Source organism: Kryptolebias marmoratus, linkage group LG19 (genome assembly GCF_001649575.2).
Source record: "Kryptolebias marmoratus isolate JLee-2015 linkage group LG19, ASM164957v2, whole genome shotgun sequence".
Classification (NCBI taxonomy): Eukaryota; Metazoa; Chordata; class Actinopteri; order Cyprinodontiformes; family Rivulidae; genus Kryptolebias; species Kryptolebias marmoratus.
Genome location: NC_051448.1, coordinates 16,320,169 through 16,342,998, shown reverse-complemented (window position 1 = coordinate 16,342,998; position 22,830 = coordinate 16,320,169). Strand labels below are relative to the sequence as shown.

Sequence of the window (22,830 nt, the reverse complement as noted above, 5' to 3'; positions counted from 1 at the left end):
CTGATGAATTTGTTTCTGGTTGGGATTCAAGACACAAAATACCCCTTTTTTCCCTTCTATTTCACTTCTTCAAGGGATGCCTTGATTTACAGCAACTTTCTGCATTTCAATGAAATGCTTATGACACCAGTTGAAGCAATTATGAGTTGAACTAACAGACAACTTTGCAGAGACCTTGAGATTCTTCCAATCTTAAGAACAATATGGTAAAAGGCCAGGTTTGAATCGTTACATTTTCAATCAGTGGCTGAAAAGGTAGAGATGTGTGAAATCCTCTTCTGGGGAGTTTTGCTAAGAGTCCAATGATGAAAAGATCAAAGTTAAAACCAAAAGATCGGGACAGAAATAGGCTCCAGAGACGTTCTTGGTGCAGGTAGAAGGCACGTTTAAACTAAAATACATTGCTGGCATCCTATTCATGAGGAAGCAAGGATTCAGGCCTACTTTGTTCTAACAATGGAGGAAAGAAGATCTAAGTGAGAGGAGATAAATGATCCAAGCAGAACTCCATGAAGAGTAAGCCCAAAGGTCAAGGAATGTGGAGCTTGTAACACAATTAACTTTGACAAAATGGGACCTGCCAAAGTTGTAGATCACCTGGCCAGGACGCCATATAAAATATGACATTTCCAATACATTTAATTCCACATAGATGAAGGGAGAGTCCAGTATAAATTCATGCTGGGGCACAGACTGGACAGATTCAAGAATGAATTTACCCAGAGAAAGTCTAGAGGGCGTAACAACCAAATTCTCTGAGAAGTGACACAGTCTGGAGTAATACAATTAGGAAAAAAAACAGCATCAGAATCACAGCAGACCTATTCTGTCCATTCAGATTCTGAAGTGGGGAGAAACCACCCTTCTCTAAGATAAGAATGGCCTCCTAACAATAGAACAGTCACTGGGAATGATTCAAGAAGAAACAACATTTACCCCAATTTGACCAAACATCCCTGAGACCTCATCCCGTTCTTTGGCCAGAAGAGGCAAGAAGAACTTCATCATGGAAATAACGGTTTGTCAAGATGGATGATTGAATGAGTGAAAGCTTAAGAAAAGTAAATCAACACCAAGTATCATAATCAGGTCCAAACAGTGCACAAACATGAGTGTTCCAAAACTCAGGTTGGCTGCAAGGGTTTCTTTGCATAATTTCTACAAATGGTGCTCCTATCAAGGAGGTGAGACAAAAGCAAAAGGAACCTCCTGCTGGGTGTGGAAATGACTGGCCGTAAGTACAGTTTCCTAAACTGGAGATCACACCTGAGTGTCCTTACAAGGTGCAATGCATCGTGCCGGTGTAAATTCTTAGTCATCCAGATCATAATAATCCCAGCAAGTTGAATTAATTCCAACTGGACTTCTGTTTTAATTCTTGAGTATGTTTCACTTCTTTGTCGTCTTCATCCAAGGAGCTTTCTCAAGGCTGAAATATTCAAAGAAACCACCGGATCACATCATCTCTTGGCTGAAAGCACCAGCTGTAAGCCCAGTAACTAAAGGTGAGCCTACAAGACGTTTGCAACAGTCAAATACTCTGTAGCTGCACTTCTTTGCTCTTCCTCCCCCCCATTATGTCTAACAGTATCCATCCATCCATCTTTCACTGCTTATCCGTGGTCGGGTTGCGGGGGCAACAGGTCCAGGAGGGAAACCAGACGTCTTTCCCCAGCAACGCTCTGCAGCTCCTCCTGGGGGAGACGTTCCCAGGCCAGACTTTACATACTAACAGTATGTAAAGAAAAATACATTTCTGTATATAAATTCTTTGAAAGTGTATGCATCCACACATGAAGGAAAATGGGAGTGAAGATTTAAATTTGACATTAATAAATGAGAATTATCTGAGCGCAAAACTAAAGTTCTCAAGGCTAAAACAGACAGCCAAATTTCCGTTTGCACAGTTTTAAAGTAGTTTTTACTATTCAGAGCAGCATGCATCAGGCTCTTGGACACCCTTCACAGGAAGAGTCTAGTTATAAACTAGAACCTGTGCAGATAAAAGGAATATAAATAAGAATGGTCCTGCGGTAGAGCGGACTTGCATATTGAAGCTGATGCCCACCTGCAGAGTGAGACGGGACGAAACCCATACATGCATGCAAAAAAACCCCCCAAAAAACCCCCACACACCCTGGCAGTTCCTACAGATTGCTGCCACACAGTTCAACTTCAAATAAATGAACCTATCTGTGAGAAGAACATGCCACCCATGCTTTGTACCATGCAGGAACAAGTCCACGAATCACTGCGGACACATACAGTCACACATGACCGTAAAGTCACTCCCGAGGAAGTGAGGCAAACGAAACCGTTCTGTCATTTCCTTTTTCTCGTTGCCACACTGGATCTTTTCTCACCTTGCTCCCTGCCTCCTGCTGTGACCCTGCCTTCTTTTATTTTCCTTCTTTTTTTCTGCCTCGCAGTGAACATCTCTGTCATGAACTCAGCCTGCCTCTCTTACTTTCTCCCTCCAAGTTGTTTTCTCTTAAACCCCAGGATTCTTTGCTTTTTAATACACTCCCCATTTTATCTTCCCTCACTGCCTCCAAACACACACGTTACCTTTTGTACACTCCTTTTTGACCTTACAGAACAGAGGAAAATTCCTGAGCCTCCTCTCCGTCCTCCGTGTAGCGCCAGGAAAATGTCACCGAATGGAAACACAATAAGTAAAACAAAAAACGGTGTTTGTACAATTCTAACAAGCTTAGAAGTCAATACTTGATATGACTACGTTTAACCTTTGAGTTATACTTTTCTTGTAATTGTTTTAAGTAGTCCTCAGGAAAACTGCAATTCTCCAGGCTCCTTGAAGAACATCGCAAAGCTTTTCTGCAGATTTGAGCTTTTTTTGTTGCTGTTGTTGTTGTGTGCTCTGTCAAGACGTTGCAACATTTCAATAATGTTGGAGTCCAGGTTTACGGGAGGCCAATCGGTAGCTCATGGTGTTCCATCACGTTTCTTTCCATTCAGGTAATACTTTTACCACACTGACATTTGGATCACTGTCCTGCTGAAAAACAAAGCCGTGATGACTCATACGCTTTCCAGATGGTATTGTACTGTGGATTAAAATCTGACTGTACCGTCATCATCGACTTAGATCCCCAAACACCATTGACTGAAATGCAGCTCTAAATCATGACGGAACCACAACCAGATTTTATGGATTGCTCATTGTTGTACTCCTCTTCTGCATATAAGAAAATGGAGTTATCCCATCAAAGAACCACAAATTTTTGTATTGTTGGCTAAATGGGCATAACTTATACCTTATTTTGGGAGTTTTTCCTAACAAAGCCTGACCACACAATAGATAGAACAGAAGACCTCCATGTATCCCTCAGGTCCTGTCTTTGTTGTTCTTTTTCCACTATTTGACAAGAACATGACTTTCAATTACCATTCATCCCCTGTAGATCATTTTTAGGCAGGTCCCTTTTCTATTTCTCCTCCACTTGTCCAGTTTTTTTTTTTGTTGTCTTAGGGAAACAGAACACATTACTCATATATGCCAAGTTTTTGACTTGGAGGAAATAAGCAGTTTTATGACTGTCAAACTGCTCTTGTTGGCATTTTTTGTAAAAACAACTGAAGCAAAACAAACCTGGGTCTTTGGAATTCAAAGATCAAATGAAGGAAGCGTTCCTTGAAAGAATGCACATCGCCTGCCACCTTGCATGCCAAGGTTTTAAAAAAAAAATATTGTGCACATTTCTAACTCCCAAAGTAAATGTTGGGTATTACGCTCATCTACTACCACACCAAACTTCACCTCAGTATCTGTAACACAGACTGAGTTATAGCTATTTATCTAAATAGCTGTGGCCATCTTGAGTCATGTCAACTCCAGTGGTAATCAGTCTTAAAAGTACAGCAAATATTTACTTTCTTTGAGTTTCATTAAAATTCCTCCAGTGGTTTATGTGATATTTTGCTAACAGACAGACATGGTCACATACACAGGCAATTATATGATTTCCCACCTTACATGGCAGCAGACAAAAATAAGAGATGACTTTAGGCTTTTTCTCCAGTTCTGTACTACAACCAGCAATAATTTCTAGTATAATAGGCCCTCGTAAATCTTCATCTGAGTGAAATAAACACATTTAAACATAACAAAGTAACACAGTTATAGATTACAGAAGTGTCTTTCTGTATTCATGCAGCTACAAACTGTCTTTGCCACCACTTTCATTTCACCAAGCCTTTTTCAAAAGGAAAAAAAAACTCAAAGCTCAAACTCAAAAATAGTCAAACTCGGTCTGCAGATAAAGAAAATGTGATGTTTACAAAATTGCCAACAGAAGTTTCTTTATGCAGCACAAAGCCAAAAACCGAGGCATGGCTTTCAGAGAAAGAGAGGCAAGAAAAAAAAATCTAGTTTTGTTTAAAATCAACCACCACATCAATCGGGCCACAAGTCAAACACTAACTGGATGGGTTTCAGTACTTTTGTCTGTTTCAAACACTTTGATCCGTTTGGCTTCCCAGCTGGGCTCATGCATGCAGTCTTCTCCAACTCAGCAGCAGCTGAAGTGTTGCATCACATGTTTCTGTAGGTTTCCCTTTCCTTCATCAATAATTACACACTGTATACTGTAGCTGAGCAGGCAGCCAGTAAGGGGAGCTCTCGCTAAAAGCTGCTGATCTGGTCACTAACACTGGTCATTGATTCAATTTAATCAAAGATAAAGATTTGTTTTAGTTTCTTACCAACTTCTCTGCTTCTATGTGTTTATTATACAGTGCAGATTTAAAGTAATAAAATCTGAGAGCTGCGGTTCAAATGTATATTTGATCTAATTTAGGATGATTAGAACTCACCTTTGGTTGTTTTTTCACTTAATATCACTAAACTATGTCTGTTTTTTCTGCCCGAAATTAAGGTGATATTCTGTTGTTCATTAAACAGGTGACATATGATGATGATGTGCTGTAATTTACTTTGACGAGCCAAAAAAGAAAAATGTCTACATCAGAAACGTTTCCTCGATGTATGGTTCAATTTATACACGGCATGTGAAGACAGAACTGGAAGTTTGCAATTTACCTTTATTCCGTGTCTCTTAGGGCTCCGAGCCACTTACTGCTGGTCCATAAACATTTTCTCTCATCTCTGCTGCCTCTCTTTAGTCTCTTTTTTAGCTTTCTCACCCCTTTCCTAATCCCGCAGTTTCTCTCCCAGGGAGTTAATATGCAGCAGTGAGGATCAGGGGGCTCCCAAAATATTTCAGGGGCCGCAGAAGTGCAGTGTGCATGCACGGTTTTATTGTGTGTGTGTGTGTGTGCCTGTGTGTATTTTCTGGGCTTTTGTTGAGCGAAAAGTCTGCATTTGGAAACATTTTCAAGGTTTTTAAGGGATAGTTCAGGTCTTTTGAAATGGGGATCTGTGGACATGTTATGAACAATAAATATCTTACCTGCTGTGGATAGCTCTTGACCAGTTTCAGTGTGGAGAAACAAAGTTTAATTCTGATAGTATTGATGAGCTAACAGCTAGTCTGAGTGGGATTGAGATCAAAGCAGATTGTTGTCATCTTAAAACAACCCTAACCTGACAAATTTGTGACCCGGGCTGCAAAATGAGGAATTTTTCAATATTGAGTTGTTATTATTTTCAAACTCTGCATCTCAAAAGCTTCAAAATAATACGAAGTTTGTTGAAATTTGGTGATTCATCATCTGGTCTGGGAACAAGTTAGCTATGATTATGATTTTTATTGGTGTAGAATGATGTCATTGGGAATTCCAGCCTTACATTTAAAAAGAGAAATGTCCAATCTTCCCAATAACCCCAAACATTATACAAAAGGGATGTCCAGGCACTACGGCAGCCGGCAGAGAAAAATGATCAATTTCAAAAGAAAATAAAAGGATTTGAATTAAAGGGATTATTTCTGAAGACATACCTGTTAGGAAGCTTTGATTTAAAGGTCGATTAGAAAGATTATATGCTACTTTAATTGCCCAGATTTGTTGTCTATATGGACTCATTTTTACGCAAATCTCAATAATGGCAAAAACGTTGCACTGGTACCAGAAATACAACATGGAAGCTCCCATAACCTGGGTCCTGCTGGATCCACTTCCCAACAACAAGAGAAGGCAGTGAAATTTATTCAAGTTTAATAGAATATGTCAATGTTGCAAATAACTGTGGAACTCTATGTAAAAATCAATATTACTGTCACAACAATGTAAAGGTTTCTAAAATAACATTTGCATTAACATTTGAATTGTTTAAAATAACAACAGCACTTTGGTTCTGGCCTCACTCCTACTAGCTGTTAGCGTGTCGATCCAGTCATGATTAAACTATTTCTCCGAACTGAGGTCATTCAAAGAGCTATCTATAACAGGTAAGATACTACCTGCTCGTAACCTTTTTCACAGAACCCACTTCAAAACAGCTAAATTATTGCTTTAAATGTACTAAATGCAGAATCTAAAACTCAGTTCCTTTAAAAAATGCCATCTTTATATTTTTAAGATGCTTAATGATGGTTTTATCCTAAAAAATATAGTTCTATCATTTTAAGAAACATAGAAAATAAGAGTGAAATGGTTTTCCTATTTGGATAAGCTATGATTGCATGGTTTTATGTGTGTTCCAAGAATCCAAACAACTACTACATCTGCACCATCAGCACATGCAGTGATCCAGCTCAAAGCAGACCTACCCGGTCTACTGAATATTAGATGAGGCTGATGCAGCCTTAAAGCCTCGCAGCAGGTACAGGAGGTCAAAGTGCCAGATGTGCTCAGGCTGATCCACATTTTTGTAAATGCTCTTCAACACTGGTCTGAGCACGAAGCACAGCTCGGGAACAGAATGATTCCAGTTTTCTGACAGTAACCGTGGCAATTCTTTTTCCCTCCGCCTCCTCACACACATCCACGGCTGCTCCACCATTTCCCTCGCTGCCTGTAGCGCCGGCCCACAGCATTCGCTAGTCAAAAGGTCAAGCGAACAGAACCTTAATTTTGGCCTCCATCCCCGCAGATATTCACACCAGAGGCTTTCTAATCCAGCCTTACCGCCTCCATGTTACATTTATGAGCTGAGGCAGATCTGGTTGCTTGAGATTTCCCTGATAAGCCAAAGGAATAGCAAAAACTCATAACTTCAATTCTCCGCATAAGAGCCGCATCAAACTTTTTCCCCTGCGCTTGCTTGATAGAGGTCTGTCTACCTCTATCTCAGACTCAAAAAGAAGCAGAAGAAGGAAAAAAAAGCCACTGGATGAATATATGCTGAAGGGCACTCTTAACAAAGAGCGATTAAGACATTTCTGGCACATTCTCCTGCATGCCGCTTCTCCAGTGTGAGAGGTGAAACCGAGTAATCTCACGCTGCATTGGCTGCAAAAGACAAACCAGGCTGAATAATTACACAGAGCAGGACAATAATCAACAAACTCCTGACAGAAAAAAAAACGCTTCTAACCATCTTTTTATGCCACCGACAGCTTCCCTGCTACCTTTGGCTCGCCCGGTGGCTAGTTTTAGGATTACAAATGACAAATCAATTCAATTATTCCACAAAAAAAAAAAAAACAGTGACTAAAGTTGAAGAGCTGCAGCTGAGGATGTGTCGTGGGGAACGCTGGGGGGAGGGAAAAAATAATAATGGAGGTCTGAGCCACAAGCAGAAGGTGGCAGACTTCAGAGGAAAGTCATCTGATGATCTTTTCTGCTCTTTTTACAAGGTGTGAGTCTTGTTCGCCTGTCTTTGCGGCGGTAGTACACTACAACTAATCTCCAAGGAGCTGCTGGCTGGCAGAGGTGTGAATGAGTAGATGAATGTCACGCCTACGGGCTTCGGACTTTCGTGGAACAGCCTATTTTTACCGTCTCCCAGCGCTGGATGCGAGCCGCACCATTGTGCAGGCTGCTTTAATGAAATCCACCCATCTAAAACAAGCACAGGGGCAGCGCGCAGTAATGTAAAACTTAGCAGTTTAAAAAGATGTCAGGGTACTCCGGGAAGCTGTAAACACCGCTACAGTTCTGAATTTCTGGTTTCTGAAAAGAAAAAAAAAAAAAAAGGCCAAGAGTACTTTACAGGTAAACTTTAACTCTAATTCATGGATGAAGAATGAAAACGGCCAACTCACTGCAACCAAATCAAAACATCAAATAAAGATCTAGCATTCCTTAAAGGATTGCATATCGCTCCCCACTTTTTATGCCAGAGTTTTAAATTAAAATCATCTTATGATGAGAAATGACCGAGTTGTAGGGGTTTTGGTCAAACCTGGAAAGTATCTCATGAAATCAAATTTTAGCTCAAGAGCTGTAAAACTGACCACCTTTTTTCATTTTCTAATGTCCAGCAGCTCTGGTGGCCATCTTGAATTGTGTTGATTCTAAAATGTAATCAGTTGTACATTAATTTCTGCAGGTGTCATTAAAATCCATCCTGTGATTCATGAAACATATTGCTACAAACAATTGATTTCAACAATTAATGCTAAAACTCCAGCTCTCATGGAGTGAGCAGGACTTTGAGAATGTGCAGTGAATGACTCTCAGCTACTACCACACCACATTTTAATTCAATATCTGTAAAACTGACTGAATTACAGACATCTTTGTGTCTTTAAGGTCAGCTGGCTGTTGCAGCCATCTTGAATTGAGTTGGCTTCAAATGTTAATCAGGTGAAATTTCAATACAATTCGTTCAGTAGTTCATGAGATATTTCAGAGTTGACTCCAAATAGGTAATGGTAAAATTACAAACAAAATCTATTAGTGTTCAGATTGTTTTCAGGATCAGTCTTAGCTTTCTATCCCACCAATTTTTAGGTTAATATCTGTAAAATTGACTGACTTCTAGCCATTTTTGTGGCAGCCATCTTGAATCAGGTTGACTTCAACATTAAGCAGTTATAGATGCACATTCAGTGATAACATTTTAAAAGTTTTATTAATTATAAAGTTCCCTCACTGGTTCGTGAGATATTTTGCTAACAGATAGACACACAAACACACACGAGCTAAAATACCTCTCGCCTTTCAGGGGCAGGTGATAAAAACTGATCTTCTGAGCTCCCCGTTGGCTGCCGCTGCAGTTAAACTCTTTTTTTCTTTTTTTTGAAGTTTTTGCCTTTTACATGCATGGCCGCTTGATTGCAAATGATGAAGTGGACAGTAAGAAAAGCGAGCCGCTGCTGAACAGATTTCCTCGCGCGGCGCATGCATTTAAAGGCTTTAACAGTGCGAGTGTGCGAGCGAGACAAGAGGAACAGTGCAAGCCGAGCTGGACCCCCGCGTCTCCTAGTCATTACAGCTCATTTGTCTGAGTGCTATTCCACTTGGCTGGGCTGAGTTAACAGTTTGCCCCGGCGCTCTCCGCCCTCCTCTGAGCCGAGCACGGCGACACATGTGGAGAGACTGAAACAGGAGCATAATGCACGACTTCGTAGTGGCTCGTGCACGTATAGACGACATAAACACAGGGGAAGACTTCGCCTTTTCTTCCTAATAGACCACACAGCACATGTGAAGTAATTCTCATGACTTCAGAAAGAAAAAAAAAAATATTTGTGATTAAACTCACAGCACCGGCGGCTGTTTAATCCTTCCGATCCCCTGGAAAGTCTAATGGCAGCTAATCAGATGCACATCCACAGTCTAATTAACCAATTAGCAACTAATGGATACACAAACACCATGCAAAATGCCATGGATTCATTAGGAGACACTCGTAGTTTTTCACTTTACCCAAGACACTTTTCTGGACAAATTAGACCGACAGCAGGCTGTTAACAAAGGGCACGAGCTCCACCCCCCCCCACTGTCTTCCTGAGAAGATAACATGGAAAGTGAATGAGACACGAGGTAAAAATAGCATTAGAATCAGCGCTGTATGCTAAAGAAGCGATACAATTTATTCATTTGCACACATTCACACAAGACGGCAATCATCATTTTTGAAAAACATACATTTTTCTCGCTAATTACCAGAACACTCGTTTTACAACACGACTACAAAGCAAGCCTCATTTCAGGACACCAAGAAAGTGCTCAAAAAAACCCCCAAAACTTTAAGCCAGAGTTTTTATAGAGACTTTTACGACTTTAAAATACGAGGAAAGAAGCATGCTCCGAATATTTTTCTTGCCTTCTTCGAGACCGTAACTTTTAATTCTGCACAAAAGCAGACAGAGGGAAACAATGTGGGGCACTTTATGACCTGATGGAAAGAAGTCGTAAAAACTGGGCGATGAGAAGGAGGAAAAATAACAATACGGCAGAGCAAGAGTGTACAGAACTCGAGAAAACATAACAATTAGAGAGGGCGTGAAAACCCATCTGGCTCCTTCCACTCGACAACAATAAAAATATTTTTAGAGCTAAGCTAATGGAGCACGTATGCTACTCATTAAAATGTCCTCCCTTTTTCACAAAATGAAAAAAAATACTTGTTTCTTTTTTTGCAACACAAAGAATAGATTTTGAATATCTTCAGAGGCTATTAGTATTAACGTTAATGACAAATCTTGACACAGATAAGGAGAATGTAGTAAATAAACACATTTTTAAAATACTCCTACTCCACAATTTATATTTAGACAGACTTTATTGTCAATTTAAGACACTAAGTATTATATTTATTCAAAAGTTTTTCATTTGGTATGAAGTTTGACTTTTTAAAAATTCAATCCAGATCAACTCATTTTCTCTATTTAATTTCTAAAGGTTCACGTATGAAGAAACAAACAAATAAAAAGTTGTGCTCTGAATCGCTTTAAAAACTGTACCATGTCAATTTTGAGAAATTGGGTTTGTTGCAAATTCAAAAAGAAAGGTGTTTTCTAATCTAGATTGTAATCCTCCGTGGGGACTTCAAGCTGTTCCTGCGAGTCCGTTTTTGATGACATTTATCATCAAACGTTTATTTCCACATTTCCACATCACTCGTTCCGTCAAAGTTTTTTTTTTCCCCTTAATTTTCTCTGACACAATCTTTAAATGTCGTAGTTTGTAACTCTACCTTTCAGTCCTGCCCGTCTCCTCCTTATCTGTGTTCTCCAGCACGTTTCAGCCGTCTCAGCTGAATTCAAACTCTGCCACCAACACAAGCGCCTAAACTCTCTATTTCCCCATCCTCACCCAGGACTCCAGCGCCATACATTTTTTCAAGATTCATCCACGTTTAGATTAGCATGCGTGCAAAAGTTTGCCCTGTTTGAACAGTTAGACTTTCCGACTTGAAGTAAGTCACCGTGACAAAGCTTTGGCAGACAGATTGTTGTTCTTGCTGACTCTCCTCGTTCTCCTCATCACTCAACTGTTACTAGTCCCTAATGACGCGGGGAGCCACCTGTGCACTCCTTTCTGCCCTCTTAACTTTGCCGCATCATTGACAGCTTCAACTTCCAAACTAACTAATGAGCATATGGTTGGAAAAAATGTACCATAAAGCATATCCTCCATCCATTTATTCGCCCGCTTTGTTGAAAATAACTAATTCGTTGTCACGTGAGGTCGGTGACACTTGATTTAAAACTATATTTCTAATTGGAAAACAGGCCATGCAGATGCCGCACTAGACAAATATTTGGGCCTAAGTATCATTTCAAAATGAGTAGGAGGCTTCAAAGTTACAGTAAAACTTTAGGGGATTTAATTATCACGTATTGTCCTCGATCTACATACCTAGATAGATAGATGTCCACATTTTTTGAAAATAATTATCAATGATTAATCTATTTTTTTAATATGAGGAAATTGCAGAAAATGGATCTATGGCACACGGCAGTAGATGACTGAATAATAATACATTATATCTGTAGTTGGACTACAGTTAAATAATGTTAAATAAACCCCCAAAGCTTAAAGATTGCATTGGCCGACCCCACTGGGTTAACTGGATAGCAGCTGATCCTGCTGCTTGATTTTGTAGCTAAAATAAATTCAGTTTCTTGTCATAATGTGATATGAATCATACAAAATTAGTTAGCATCGTTAAAGCTTTCTAATGTAAAAGTATGTGTTACATTTTGGAAAAACATGTCTTATAAAGACAAAAATATTGTCCCCAAATTGTTAAGATGATTTCTTTACCAATCAATTTTATAAAGATGTAATGATTCACATAAATCATGGTTTGATGTGTAACGTAGTTGAATACGAGTTTGGTACAACAGGAACAAGAAATGAATGATAAATCCTAAATTTATTTGTTTGTACTTTTTGTGGTCTCATTATAAAACAGACAATAACCCTCCCCCACACACACACACACACACACGTAAGGCCTTTCTTTCATTGAGAAAATTGTACACTGAAATTGTGGTTGTTTCAGTTCATTTTTTTCATAAACTTGATGGAAAATAAAAGGCAATACATAGCTAAATAATATCTCCCAACGGTAAAATACAAAAATAATAAAATGTTCTCAGCTTGGTGAATGCTAGTGTGCTGCTCGTACATGGAGGAGCTTATTAAGCACCTTGTGGTGAATTTAACGGTGTTCATTAGGTGCCAGAGGCCATTTCAAAGCTCGGCTTTCCATATATCCACCAGACACTTTTCTACACTGCTAATTTAAAACAAACAGGCAGCTCTTCAAACTCATGTCTTTTATCCCAATGAGCCATTTTTGCTTTGGTTTGCTGTAGAGTGCTTTGGATAAAAAGCTATAAAAAAATAAACAAAACATGAAATGAGAGTGGTGACCGCCTGTGTGAACCATGATGCTTCAGTATAAATACACCCCTATTATACATCATTACTGAGTGTTGTTTGTCCGGTCTAAAATAATAGTACTGACTCTTATTTTATAAAGTAAAGCTCTATTATCTGGGCTCTACAATCAGACTGTAAAACACCTAAACTGTGATCCTAACTTCAAATCATTTAAGTCTAAAAGTGAGAGGCTGTTAATTAAGATTCTGTCTCACAGGAGTAACTTGAATTTCAGAGCAGAAAATGCTTTAAATCAAATCAAATTTCTCACAAGTTTAAAAAAAAAAAGTTTGTGCGGCGCCCTGAGACACGTGCGCACACACGCACGCGCGTGCACGCTAATACACCCCCGTACGCACGAAAACTCACAAGTTCACAGATTGACTGCGCTCAGCAAGAAGTGCTTCACGGATGGCAGTTTTCCTTTCTTTTTCCGCTTGACAGACTTATCAACCGAGCTCAGGTGGTGCCCCATCTGCTTGCGCACATTTAAAATCCGCACACAAACACACAGACACACAGTCGCTTACTGCTTACACAAGAAGACACATGCTCGAGGAATAAACTCAATCAAACGTCTGCCCTTCAAATTTCATTTCTGATCTCCCGGGCTCCTCGTCTCCCTCTTGTCCTCCCCCCTCTTCCTCCTCCTCGCTGGCCACACTGTGACCTCTCCTCCTGTTCGCCCACGTCCTTTCGCTTTCATATCCTCCGTGCGCCAGCAACACTGTCCAACAACCTCAAACTCTCCTTATAGTCTTTATTTTGTCCTTCTCGCTCTCCTCATGTCTACCAATCCCAGTGACCGTCGCACCCCGCAGGGCAGAGCCCCCCCTGTCCAAAGAAGCAGATGGTTGAGCAGCACATACAAGCTCGGGAGGAATCGACGCTCGGGTCTACAAACGCACTGTACGTACGTGCACGCAACGAGAGCAACTGGCTTTTTCTGAGAAAATGAGGAGTGAATGCTGAATGGTAAAAACTGTTGAAGAATGAATTGTTAACGTTTAAAAAACACAATCAGAACAAAAGCTGAAATGAGCAAAACTGTTTCGGAAAGCAAAAAATGTTTAAACCATCAATAAAGGTTAAATGGCAAAACTGTTGCAAAAACCTAAAATTGTCTGTAAAAGCAAAACACTCGCTAAAAGCTAAAATTAGCAAAACTGTAGCTAAAAGTAGCATAAGAGGACAAAAGTAGAACAAGTACGCTGAAGTAGATTTCAGAGAAAACAAGGTTTTTAAAGGAATTTAAGAAATCTCAGTGTATTTCTATGAGGGTTTTTTTTTCTTGGAAAAATAACTCAAAATGTATAGAAATTACAAACCTTAAAAGTCGTAACAGCACTCCTGATCAAGCGGAACATTTTGATGTTTGAATGATTAAAACAATGGGACGAGTGCTGACTCAGCATTCCCACAATTACACAGAACGCCAAGAGTATACAGTTTCATCCCCGCAGCACATTGGAGCACTTCTATAAACCAAACAGAAATGATGAAATGCTAAGCACAGAGAGACTGTTATAATAACGTTAGCTTGAGATGAGTTTGAAACCTAATCAGGAAAAACACTCGTACATACAGTATCTTATTCAATAAGCCCCTGGGGTAAAAGGCATCATGAATCTATTCATCCCTGCAGCATTTATGCATTTATACATTTCTGCTGTACAGAGCCACGAGCGACTGTGAATCAGTGCACACACTTCAGCCTGCATAATGGGAATGGCGAAAGACATGCACATACAAAACACAACCAAATGGATTTCTATAGGAAGTGCTTCAAGAAACTGCGGAGGACAAAGAAAAACTCTTGGATCAAGGATGAGTCACGGGATGATGGAGAGCCCACGAAATGCAACAAATGGCTCCTCTCAGGGGGCAAATGACTCTTTATGAAGCCTCACACAACTGCATTAAAGGGAATTAAAGGTACACAAATACTGACCTAATGCAATTTTCCCAATGTTTGTTTACTAGCAAATAAACACACTGGCTGGACAGCAACGGTGGCTAGTAAACCGACCTCTCTGTAAAGTGCCATTTGTTAGGCAATTATCCCTATTCTGCCAAGCAGAAAATAACTTGTGCTGAACGGTAAGGTGTGCTGAAACTCATAATACCATGCAGGCACTATAATTAGGCAGCTCTTTACAGGGAAAAGAATGAGGTCCTGGACAACCCTGTAGGGAAAAAATAAGTAATAAGGAAAAAAAAAAAAACACAACTAATGACCAAAAGCAATTTGCTGCTGCCGTTCATGAATTATTCTGTGATTTTTAGTGCAGTAAACAAACACGATCTTTAAACAACTTGGAAGCATAACAGCGGATGACTGAGTGGCTGCTTTACAAAGCGCAGCACCTGAGTGTGCCGCGTTAGTGCTCGAAACGTTGTCAGGACAACTTTGAAAGGATCCGGTGTCTTTCAAAACCCTTGAAAAGTTTTGATGATTTGCTGTAATGGGGTGTAATAGTCATTTGTCTGACTGTGGAGAGAAAAAAAAAACATGTCCCACGGTGTAGAAATATGACCTGTTGCCGGTGAGGACAGTCAAGTTCTCTCGGAGCCCGAGGCAAAGCACGCGCACCGGGGGCCTCCTCTTCTCAAGCCTGTCATTAGTTTTCAACTCATAATTATCTAATATCTACTTATAGTCTCAAACTGTTTAGCTGCCACCACAGCTAATCGACTTTAGCAAACACAACAAATGGCCAAAGCTCAGTCAACCTCACAGATATGAAGCTCGAGGTTGTTGTGGTAGTAGCTGAGAGTCCCTCCCAACACATACTCCGAGCACAGACTTGAGATCTTCCAATTCTGCACGAATTCTCATGTTGTTTTCAAGATTTGGCTGAAATGGACATAGTACTTATAATCTTAGGGTGCCACACCAAAACCAAAGGCCACAACAAAATGTCTTTATGAGCAAACTGTTCTACAAACACAACGCATATTTACCTGCACAAATGAAAAAATAAATAAAATAAAAAATGCTGCCAGTGTATTAGGTATTCTATGAGGCTCCTGGCATCTTGAGCCCAGGGCAACTGCCTGCCTTTTCACAGTCTGAGGTCTTCTGGACAAAAACTGCTGGGGGAGCCATGGACTCAATTTAAGACCACAGGAGACACATTTTTTCTTATAACCCTGGCTCCAAGTTTGTGTCGAATGCGTTGCCTCTCTCTTTGTGTTGCCTTGATTCTGGTGATTTAGCTCTAGACTCATTTATTTAGACAGGCTTTTAAGTAGATATGGGCTGTATGATTTGATATTTTTACTAATCTGTTTTACATTTACTTTTACGCCTCTTTGTTTTATCACTTCTGTTTTATGTATATTTAGTTTACAGCTTGAAATATTAAACACCTTATGGTGCTTCAACAGTAAGTTCGCCTCTGAGTGCTCACAGAAACTGTGTGCAAAACTTTCAGTCCTAAATATTATTATTTTTTTCAGTTTGTGGGCTTAAAATCAATAAGTCAACAAGTCAGCGTCTCCTCGTGCAAGCCTGACCTCTGTGCCACTTTGATGCTTTAAACCATGAATATTAGATGTGTGTGTGCGTGGGAGCGCAGATGCGAATAATGTTTTATGAATCAGTTTTATGTGAGGCAGATCCATGTGGCCAGGCTAAAAGATGACACAGAGCAGTGTGTGTGTGTGTGTGTGTGTGTGTGTACGTACCTGCAGAAAGCCGGGGTCGGGTTCTGGGTGTCTGCATCTCCTGCCGAGCATGGGGCAGCATGTGGTAGCGCTTGGCTTCGTTGACCAGATCGCGGCACGCCTCCGATGATTTGATCAGCTCCTCGTTGTCCACCACGTTGAGCAGGTAGGACGGATGGATGAAGGGCAGCCGGACCACCGCCAAGAGCTCCGACAGTTGCTGAGGGGAACAGAGAAACAGGATAAATCACCCGGACGTACTTTCTTTTTTAATCCCCCACTGCCAAAAAGTAATGGTAGAGGATGTTTTTACCACCATCTCTGGTGTGTGTGTTACTAAAATATCTCATATACCACTGGGATTTTATTAAAACTTGCAGCAAGTAATCAATGGATGCACATCTACAACTGATAACCTTTTGGAGCCAACTTAATTCAAGATAGCTGCCACAGCCAACTGATTTTAGAAAACACCAAAATTACTATAATTTATTTAACTTTACAGACATTGAGCAACAGTTTGGCAGAGATTCATTAACAACACGTATTCCAATTGCTACTCAATGCACAAAAAAATTTGATTGGAAGCAAAATATCTCATAACCCACTGCACTGATTTTAGTGAAACTTTAGATTAAACAAAATTTAAGATGGCTGTCACAGCTAATCAACCTTCGCCTTCACAAAAATGGCTATAACTCAGTCAATTTCACAAATATTGAGCTAAAATTCAATGCAATAGCAGAGTCCTTCACAACACATAATGAGCGTAATACCTTATAATATTGCATGACGTTATTAAATGATAACGTTATTTTCAGTGTTTGAACTCAGTCATTTTCATTACATGATCTTAGTTTAAACGCTTTCCTAAAAGACAGCAGGCGATATGAGTTCATCAGGAAATGCTAGGCTTTTCATGTATTTATTTCTGCTGTACAAACGTCTGTTTTTATAATGATCTCCAAAAAAAAATGATAGAAACACGTTTAAGAAAATTCTAGTCTATTAGCGTGTGGAAACTTGACAGCAGCGAGACCATTAGTTTAGTCACAGTCTGTGTCAGACCCTCAAAGCTTCAGTTCATTACTCGGTTTCATGTCTTTCTTTTTTTTTTTTTTTACTATTTTTTTTTTTTATCCACACTTGTGCAGGACAAACTGTTCATGAAAAGATAGGAAAACGGATAAAATGCCTGAAATCCAGACAAACATTTCTAAATTTACAATTAGAGGCATATTCACAGAAACAGAAAAAAATCCCAGCTAAAACTCAAAAATAAATAAATAAATAAAGCAACTCAGGGGGCTTGCTTTTTAATTCCGACGCTGAAAGGAATTCACACAGTGAAAGAGAAGCCAGAAGTGACATTTTGAAAAGTTTTCCTTAAGATCCATGCACAGTCTCGCTTTCATATGTGAGTTTAGTTTCGCAGTGAGAACTCAAACGAAGCAGCGGGGGGTATCAAACTTCCACCTACTGCTTCGTAGGGGTTTTTTACCCCCCAGTTTCCAAATTAAATCTTTCATCAGACAAAAAAATGTTGGGTTTTTTTTCTGCAGCTAAATTAAGACCCAGCTGCTACTAATCATAACCCATTCAAGCCAAAATGCTGCAGTGCCATCAGCAAGATTTATTTATTTTAGGGGTGGTGGTGGCTAAAGCACAAAAGATCTAATAAAGATTAATTTGACTCAGTTTTTTTGCCTAAAGGTTTCTTTTAATTTCCCATAGTGAGAACTGGGTTTATGATGAATAAAAATTGGAATAAAAACAGTAAAAATACTGAACTACTGCAGCATGAATATTTGTGTTTACAACACCAAAAACTTGTGCAAAATGTAAATAAAAACAGAATGAAATGTTTTGCAAAGCTCATACTTTTTTCATAATGGAACATAGTACACATATCAAATGTTTAAACTAAGAAATTGTACATTTAAAAAAAAAAGCAACAGCATCACAATTCAAAAAACGGGGACAGGTCCATGTTTCCTCTGGAGTATCTCCTCTTCTTTAACCATCAGTCTGTAAACATCTAGAGCTGAGGAGAGCAGCTGCTGGAGGTTTTAGAGGAATGTTGTCCAAACCAAATGACCAAATGTTTTCAGTTGTTCAGAGGTCTGGACTGCAGGCCGGTCAGTTCAGCATCCAGACTCTGCAGATATGAAGCCCTGCTGCTGGAATGGAGGCAGTATGAGGTTAGGCATGGTCTTGCTGAAATATGCAAGGCCTTCCCTGAAAAAGATATCATAGAAATAGGTGCATTTTGCTTTAAAACCTGTGAGTACTTCTCTACTTTCATGGCGACTTTCCAGATATGTAAGCTGCCCATGCCATAGGCACTAATGCACCCCCATGTCATCAGACCACTGATAAAAGACTGGATGGTTCTTTTTCCCTTAGGATTGGAGAACATGGTGTCTGCGGTTTCCAAAACAAATTCTAAATTTCGATTCGTCTGACCACAGAACAGTTTTCCTCAGTCCATTTTAAATGGGCTTTGGCCCAGAAAAGACAGCAGCATTTCTGGATGTGTTTTTCTTTTTGCATGATAGAGCTGACGAAAACTTGTGAACCTCTGCCCGTCTTTACTTCTGAGAGATTCAGCCTCTCTAAAATGCTCTTTTTATACCCAGACCTCTTATTGACCTGTTTCCAGTTAACATAATTAGTTGCAAAATGCTCCTCCAGCTGTTTCTTCCCACTTACTTTTACAGCTTTTTGTTGCACCTTTCCCCACTTATTTGAGATGTGTTGCTGCCATCCAATTCAAAATTACCTTTTTTTTCCCAAAAAAATGGTACAGTTGGTTTTTATGTTTACTGTGTTCCATTGTGAACAAAATATGGGTTTATCAAATTTACACATTATTGCTTTCTTTTTACCTTTTACAGAATGTTTCAGCATTTTCAGAATTGGGGTAGTACATGTATGTTTGCTCTCTCTAAGGATGTGCATATATTTATATAGGTGTTTGGACACAGTAGCAGGACAGACCGTTACCAAGGCAACCTTGTTTATGGCTCCAGCAGCAGAGTGACTTTTTTATTCCCCTCTATGTGTGTACAAGTGTATGTGCGTCCCTGTGGGAGTCTCATCCATGTCGACAGTAAAAGCTGTAAACAAGCTTGGACAAAGCGACAGAGAGCTGGGTGGGGACTGACCTTGCTGACCCTTTGGCTCAGAACGAAGTGTCCAAGCCGCGCGGGGAGAGCGACACAAACAACAGAGTCGGAGAAACATCATTCAGGGGAGAGCAAATAATAAGCCGACATTCTGCCAAGGCAGCTCCTCTCCCCCACCTGAGGTCCTTTTACTCGAGTGTTTGTTCTCTACCAATGTCATGGGCTCATTTGACCAAAAACAACGGGGGGGGGGACAGAAAAGGAGTGGATAGGACAGAAAAAGATATGGTGGGAGGACATGTGAAGACAGAGGGGGCGAAAAAGAGGAGGAATTGCTGCCAAAGATGCAAAAAAAAGAAAACCCTGCACGCTTAAGTGATGTGACGAGGAGGCAAGGAGATGTGATGGTTCCACAGGAGCCGGAGCAATCTGCTGATGACATTTCCTGTCCATGAGCATGCTTGGAGGCAAACTCTGTCCTGCATCTGGGACTGTCTGACTCATTCATCCTCGAACGCGCACAGCACAGTCTATCAAACAAACAGCTCAATAGCCACGTAAGCACTTGCAGTTGCTCGAAGCACAAACGAAGGAAGCCAGAGGAGGAGTTGTCAAGGCAAGCTCCGTAAAATCCCAATAAACTCGTTTATGAAGACTTTTGAGCTTTAGATCAGTGAGGACTTTCAATTAAAGAACATATAGTGGAAGATTTGCCCGGTAGTTACTAATTCATGTCTCCCTCAAATGGAGCACTTAAGCTTCAGGCTTTAAGCTCTGAACTTTTGCTACTTTTCTCCACATCAGCCACAACCTCACTTACCTTATAATCACCTGCCGTTAAAGGCTGAAAGGCGGGCGACAATGGTTTTGCCCATATATATATATGTGTATGTATGTGTGTTCATGTGTGTGTGTTAGCAAAATACTTCATGAACCATGCAGAAATTAATGATCGAATGTACATCTTCACTTGATTAACTTTTGGAATCGACCCAACTCAAGATGGATGCCACAGCCAACTGACCTTTAAAAACAAATTGGCTAAAACTCAGTCAGTTTTACAAATATTGACCTAAAATTTGACACAAACACCTGGTAGGCTTCGTTAACACCTCTGCATGCAAGTATTCAAATGTTAAATGTGAGGCCATCTGTCAGACAGCTGTAGCTTGGCACTAACTGGGTCATGCAACGAGAAATAGCAGCAACATTAAACCATGAGTGAAAATGGAAAGAACTAAGGTGTTGCAATGGTCCAATCAAAGTCTCAATTAGCTGAAATGCTGTGGTAAGACATTAGAAGAGGCCTGCACAAAGCAATGCTGTCAGTGCTCAATATATTGAAGCAAAGTTGTAAAGCAGAATTGACCAAAATCCATCCCATAGGAATGTGTCAGACTGATAAGGTCATTTAGTTTTATGTACTTAGCAAGCTGCATAAATCCTGGACTCTGACTGTCATCTTACAGAGAGAAATTTCTGGTTTAAATACAGGCAAGGCAGGTCAGTCTGAATGGAGTTTGTCTCCCAAGGTTCAAAAAGGATGCATATTAGGTTAATTAGTCACTTTATATTGACTTCAGGATCAAATATGTGTGTGCGGTTGTTTGTTTTGCGTTTTTATGTTGCATCTGTAATGGACCAGAAATCCAGTTTAGGGTGAAGTCAGCCTAATGCCTGGAAGTAGCTGAAACTTTCTTTTATTTTGCACTTACTTTGCAAACAGCATTAATCAGCCTCCCAGAGATGTAAAACTATATTTGCGTATGACAGATCTAAACAACAAGAAAACAGGTATTTTAGGCAGTGTTTTGTGTACATTCGCACCACTGTAAAACCACACACCCAGAAACCCAAATTCTCAGCTACGAACATTTGTAGTTTTTTTTTTTGGGGTTTGTTTTTAACTGTGGAAAACAATTTTTAAAAAAAGCATCCCAGTTAACCGTCTGCGAGTCAGAGCTACATACAAACCCACATCTGTTGTAGCCTCTTTTCGCTTGCCAAATATAATTTAACGGCAGTAAAACTACCTCATAGAGCATCTGGTCCCTGCAAAAAGGTAACAACGTTTAGTGGCACCACATACAGGAAAACATCCGCCTCCCACACATACATGAGGATGAGTTATGCACATGTACAAAGCGGAAGGAGACAAAGGGATGTATCCAGCAACAGTCACTGTAGTAAACTTGTTGTTTGCTGCAATAATGTCAACAAAAAGTTGGAAAGCAGCTTCATGTGGTTACAATTTTGTGCTCAGTCTGAAAGCTGTAAATCCTTTTAAAAAGATTAAAACAACCTACAGACCCTGAGGCTGGAGTCTGATTAAATGCACAACCAGCTAATTAATTGTACTATAATTCCATTTATAAGTGTGTGTGTGTGTGTTTGGAAAAGTGCCCACCTGCTTTTCTGTACATAAACCCCAGCCCTCCCTTCAGCACTCGCTCTTAGCCCACTGCCTCAAACAGCACAATATAAAAACTGAAGAATTACTCTTCATCTCTAACACTAACTAACTCGTTGTATCCCCCCCCCACACTTCTTTTTCACTTCACGCTCCTCTCTCCACCTCAGTTCCTGCTCCACTGTCTTCCTCCCACACATGCATACATCGGCATGGAAATAAGACAGAGTTGCACACTTCATGTTATTATTCAAACACAATCTGTCAAAGAGAGGAAAAAAAAAAAAAAAACCCACAACAAACACAAAAACAGAAGCCTCGCTTGCTTCATGTCGGCCACTGAACTCCTCAAGCTAGAAATGATTGCACTTTGTCTTTAATTCTCAAGGTTGTTGTTTGTCTTTTATAATATGCGACTTGTATTTGTGGTTTAGAGAGTAATACGGGAACAGTTTGATGGATTGTTAAAAAAATCCAAGCAGATTCATGGTCCACTTAGGATGAACTATAATCACTTATAATAAGCATTTCAAATTTCCCTTTGTCAAGTTTTTTACAAACTGCTCACTCATAACAGAAGCAACATTTACACCAGCTTAAGATAATGCTTTATTGCATTAGCAAACATTCGCAATAAAAGAGTATTTATGTTGTCTCAAATTGCTTTTTTTTTTTTTTTTTTATATATTCCCGAAGCTTCAAACGGACAAGTGCAACACACTCATACCTACAGTGTAAGAGTATACTGTAAATTTGTCTTGCCAAATGGCTGCCAATCAGGAGAAACAATCAACGCTGTCATAATAATCCTGCTGCTGGCTAGCAAAAGCAAACAGTCACGGATATTAATAATAATATTAAAATTAGATGCAATGTCACAAACTGGATGATAGGGATAGGAATCTATAGGCGCTT

General features: G+C 39.9%; 1 protein-coding gene across 3 annotated transcripts in view; it reads right to left on the bottom strand.

The window, feature by feature from the left end:
* Positions 1–22,830, bottom strand: part of LOC108231789 (kelch-like protein 29) — a 267,051-nt gene that overhangs the window by 55,914 nt on the left and 188,307 nt on the right. For all 3 annotated transcript variants that reach the window (XM_017409072.3, XM_017409074.3, XM_017409073.3), the window contains one exon: positions 16,399–16,597. In XM_017409072.3, coding sequence (XP_017264561.1) covers positions 16,399–16,597 — 199 coding nt within the window. The remainder of the gene's footprint in view (positions 1–16,398; positions 16,598–22,830) is intronic.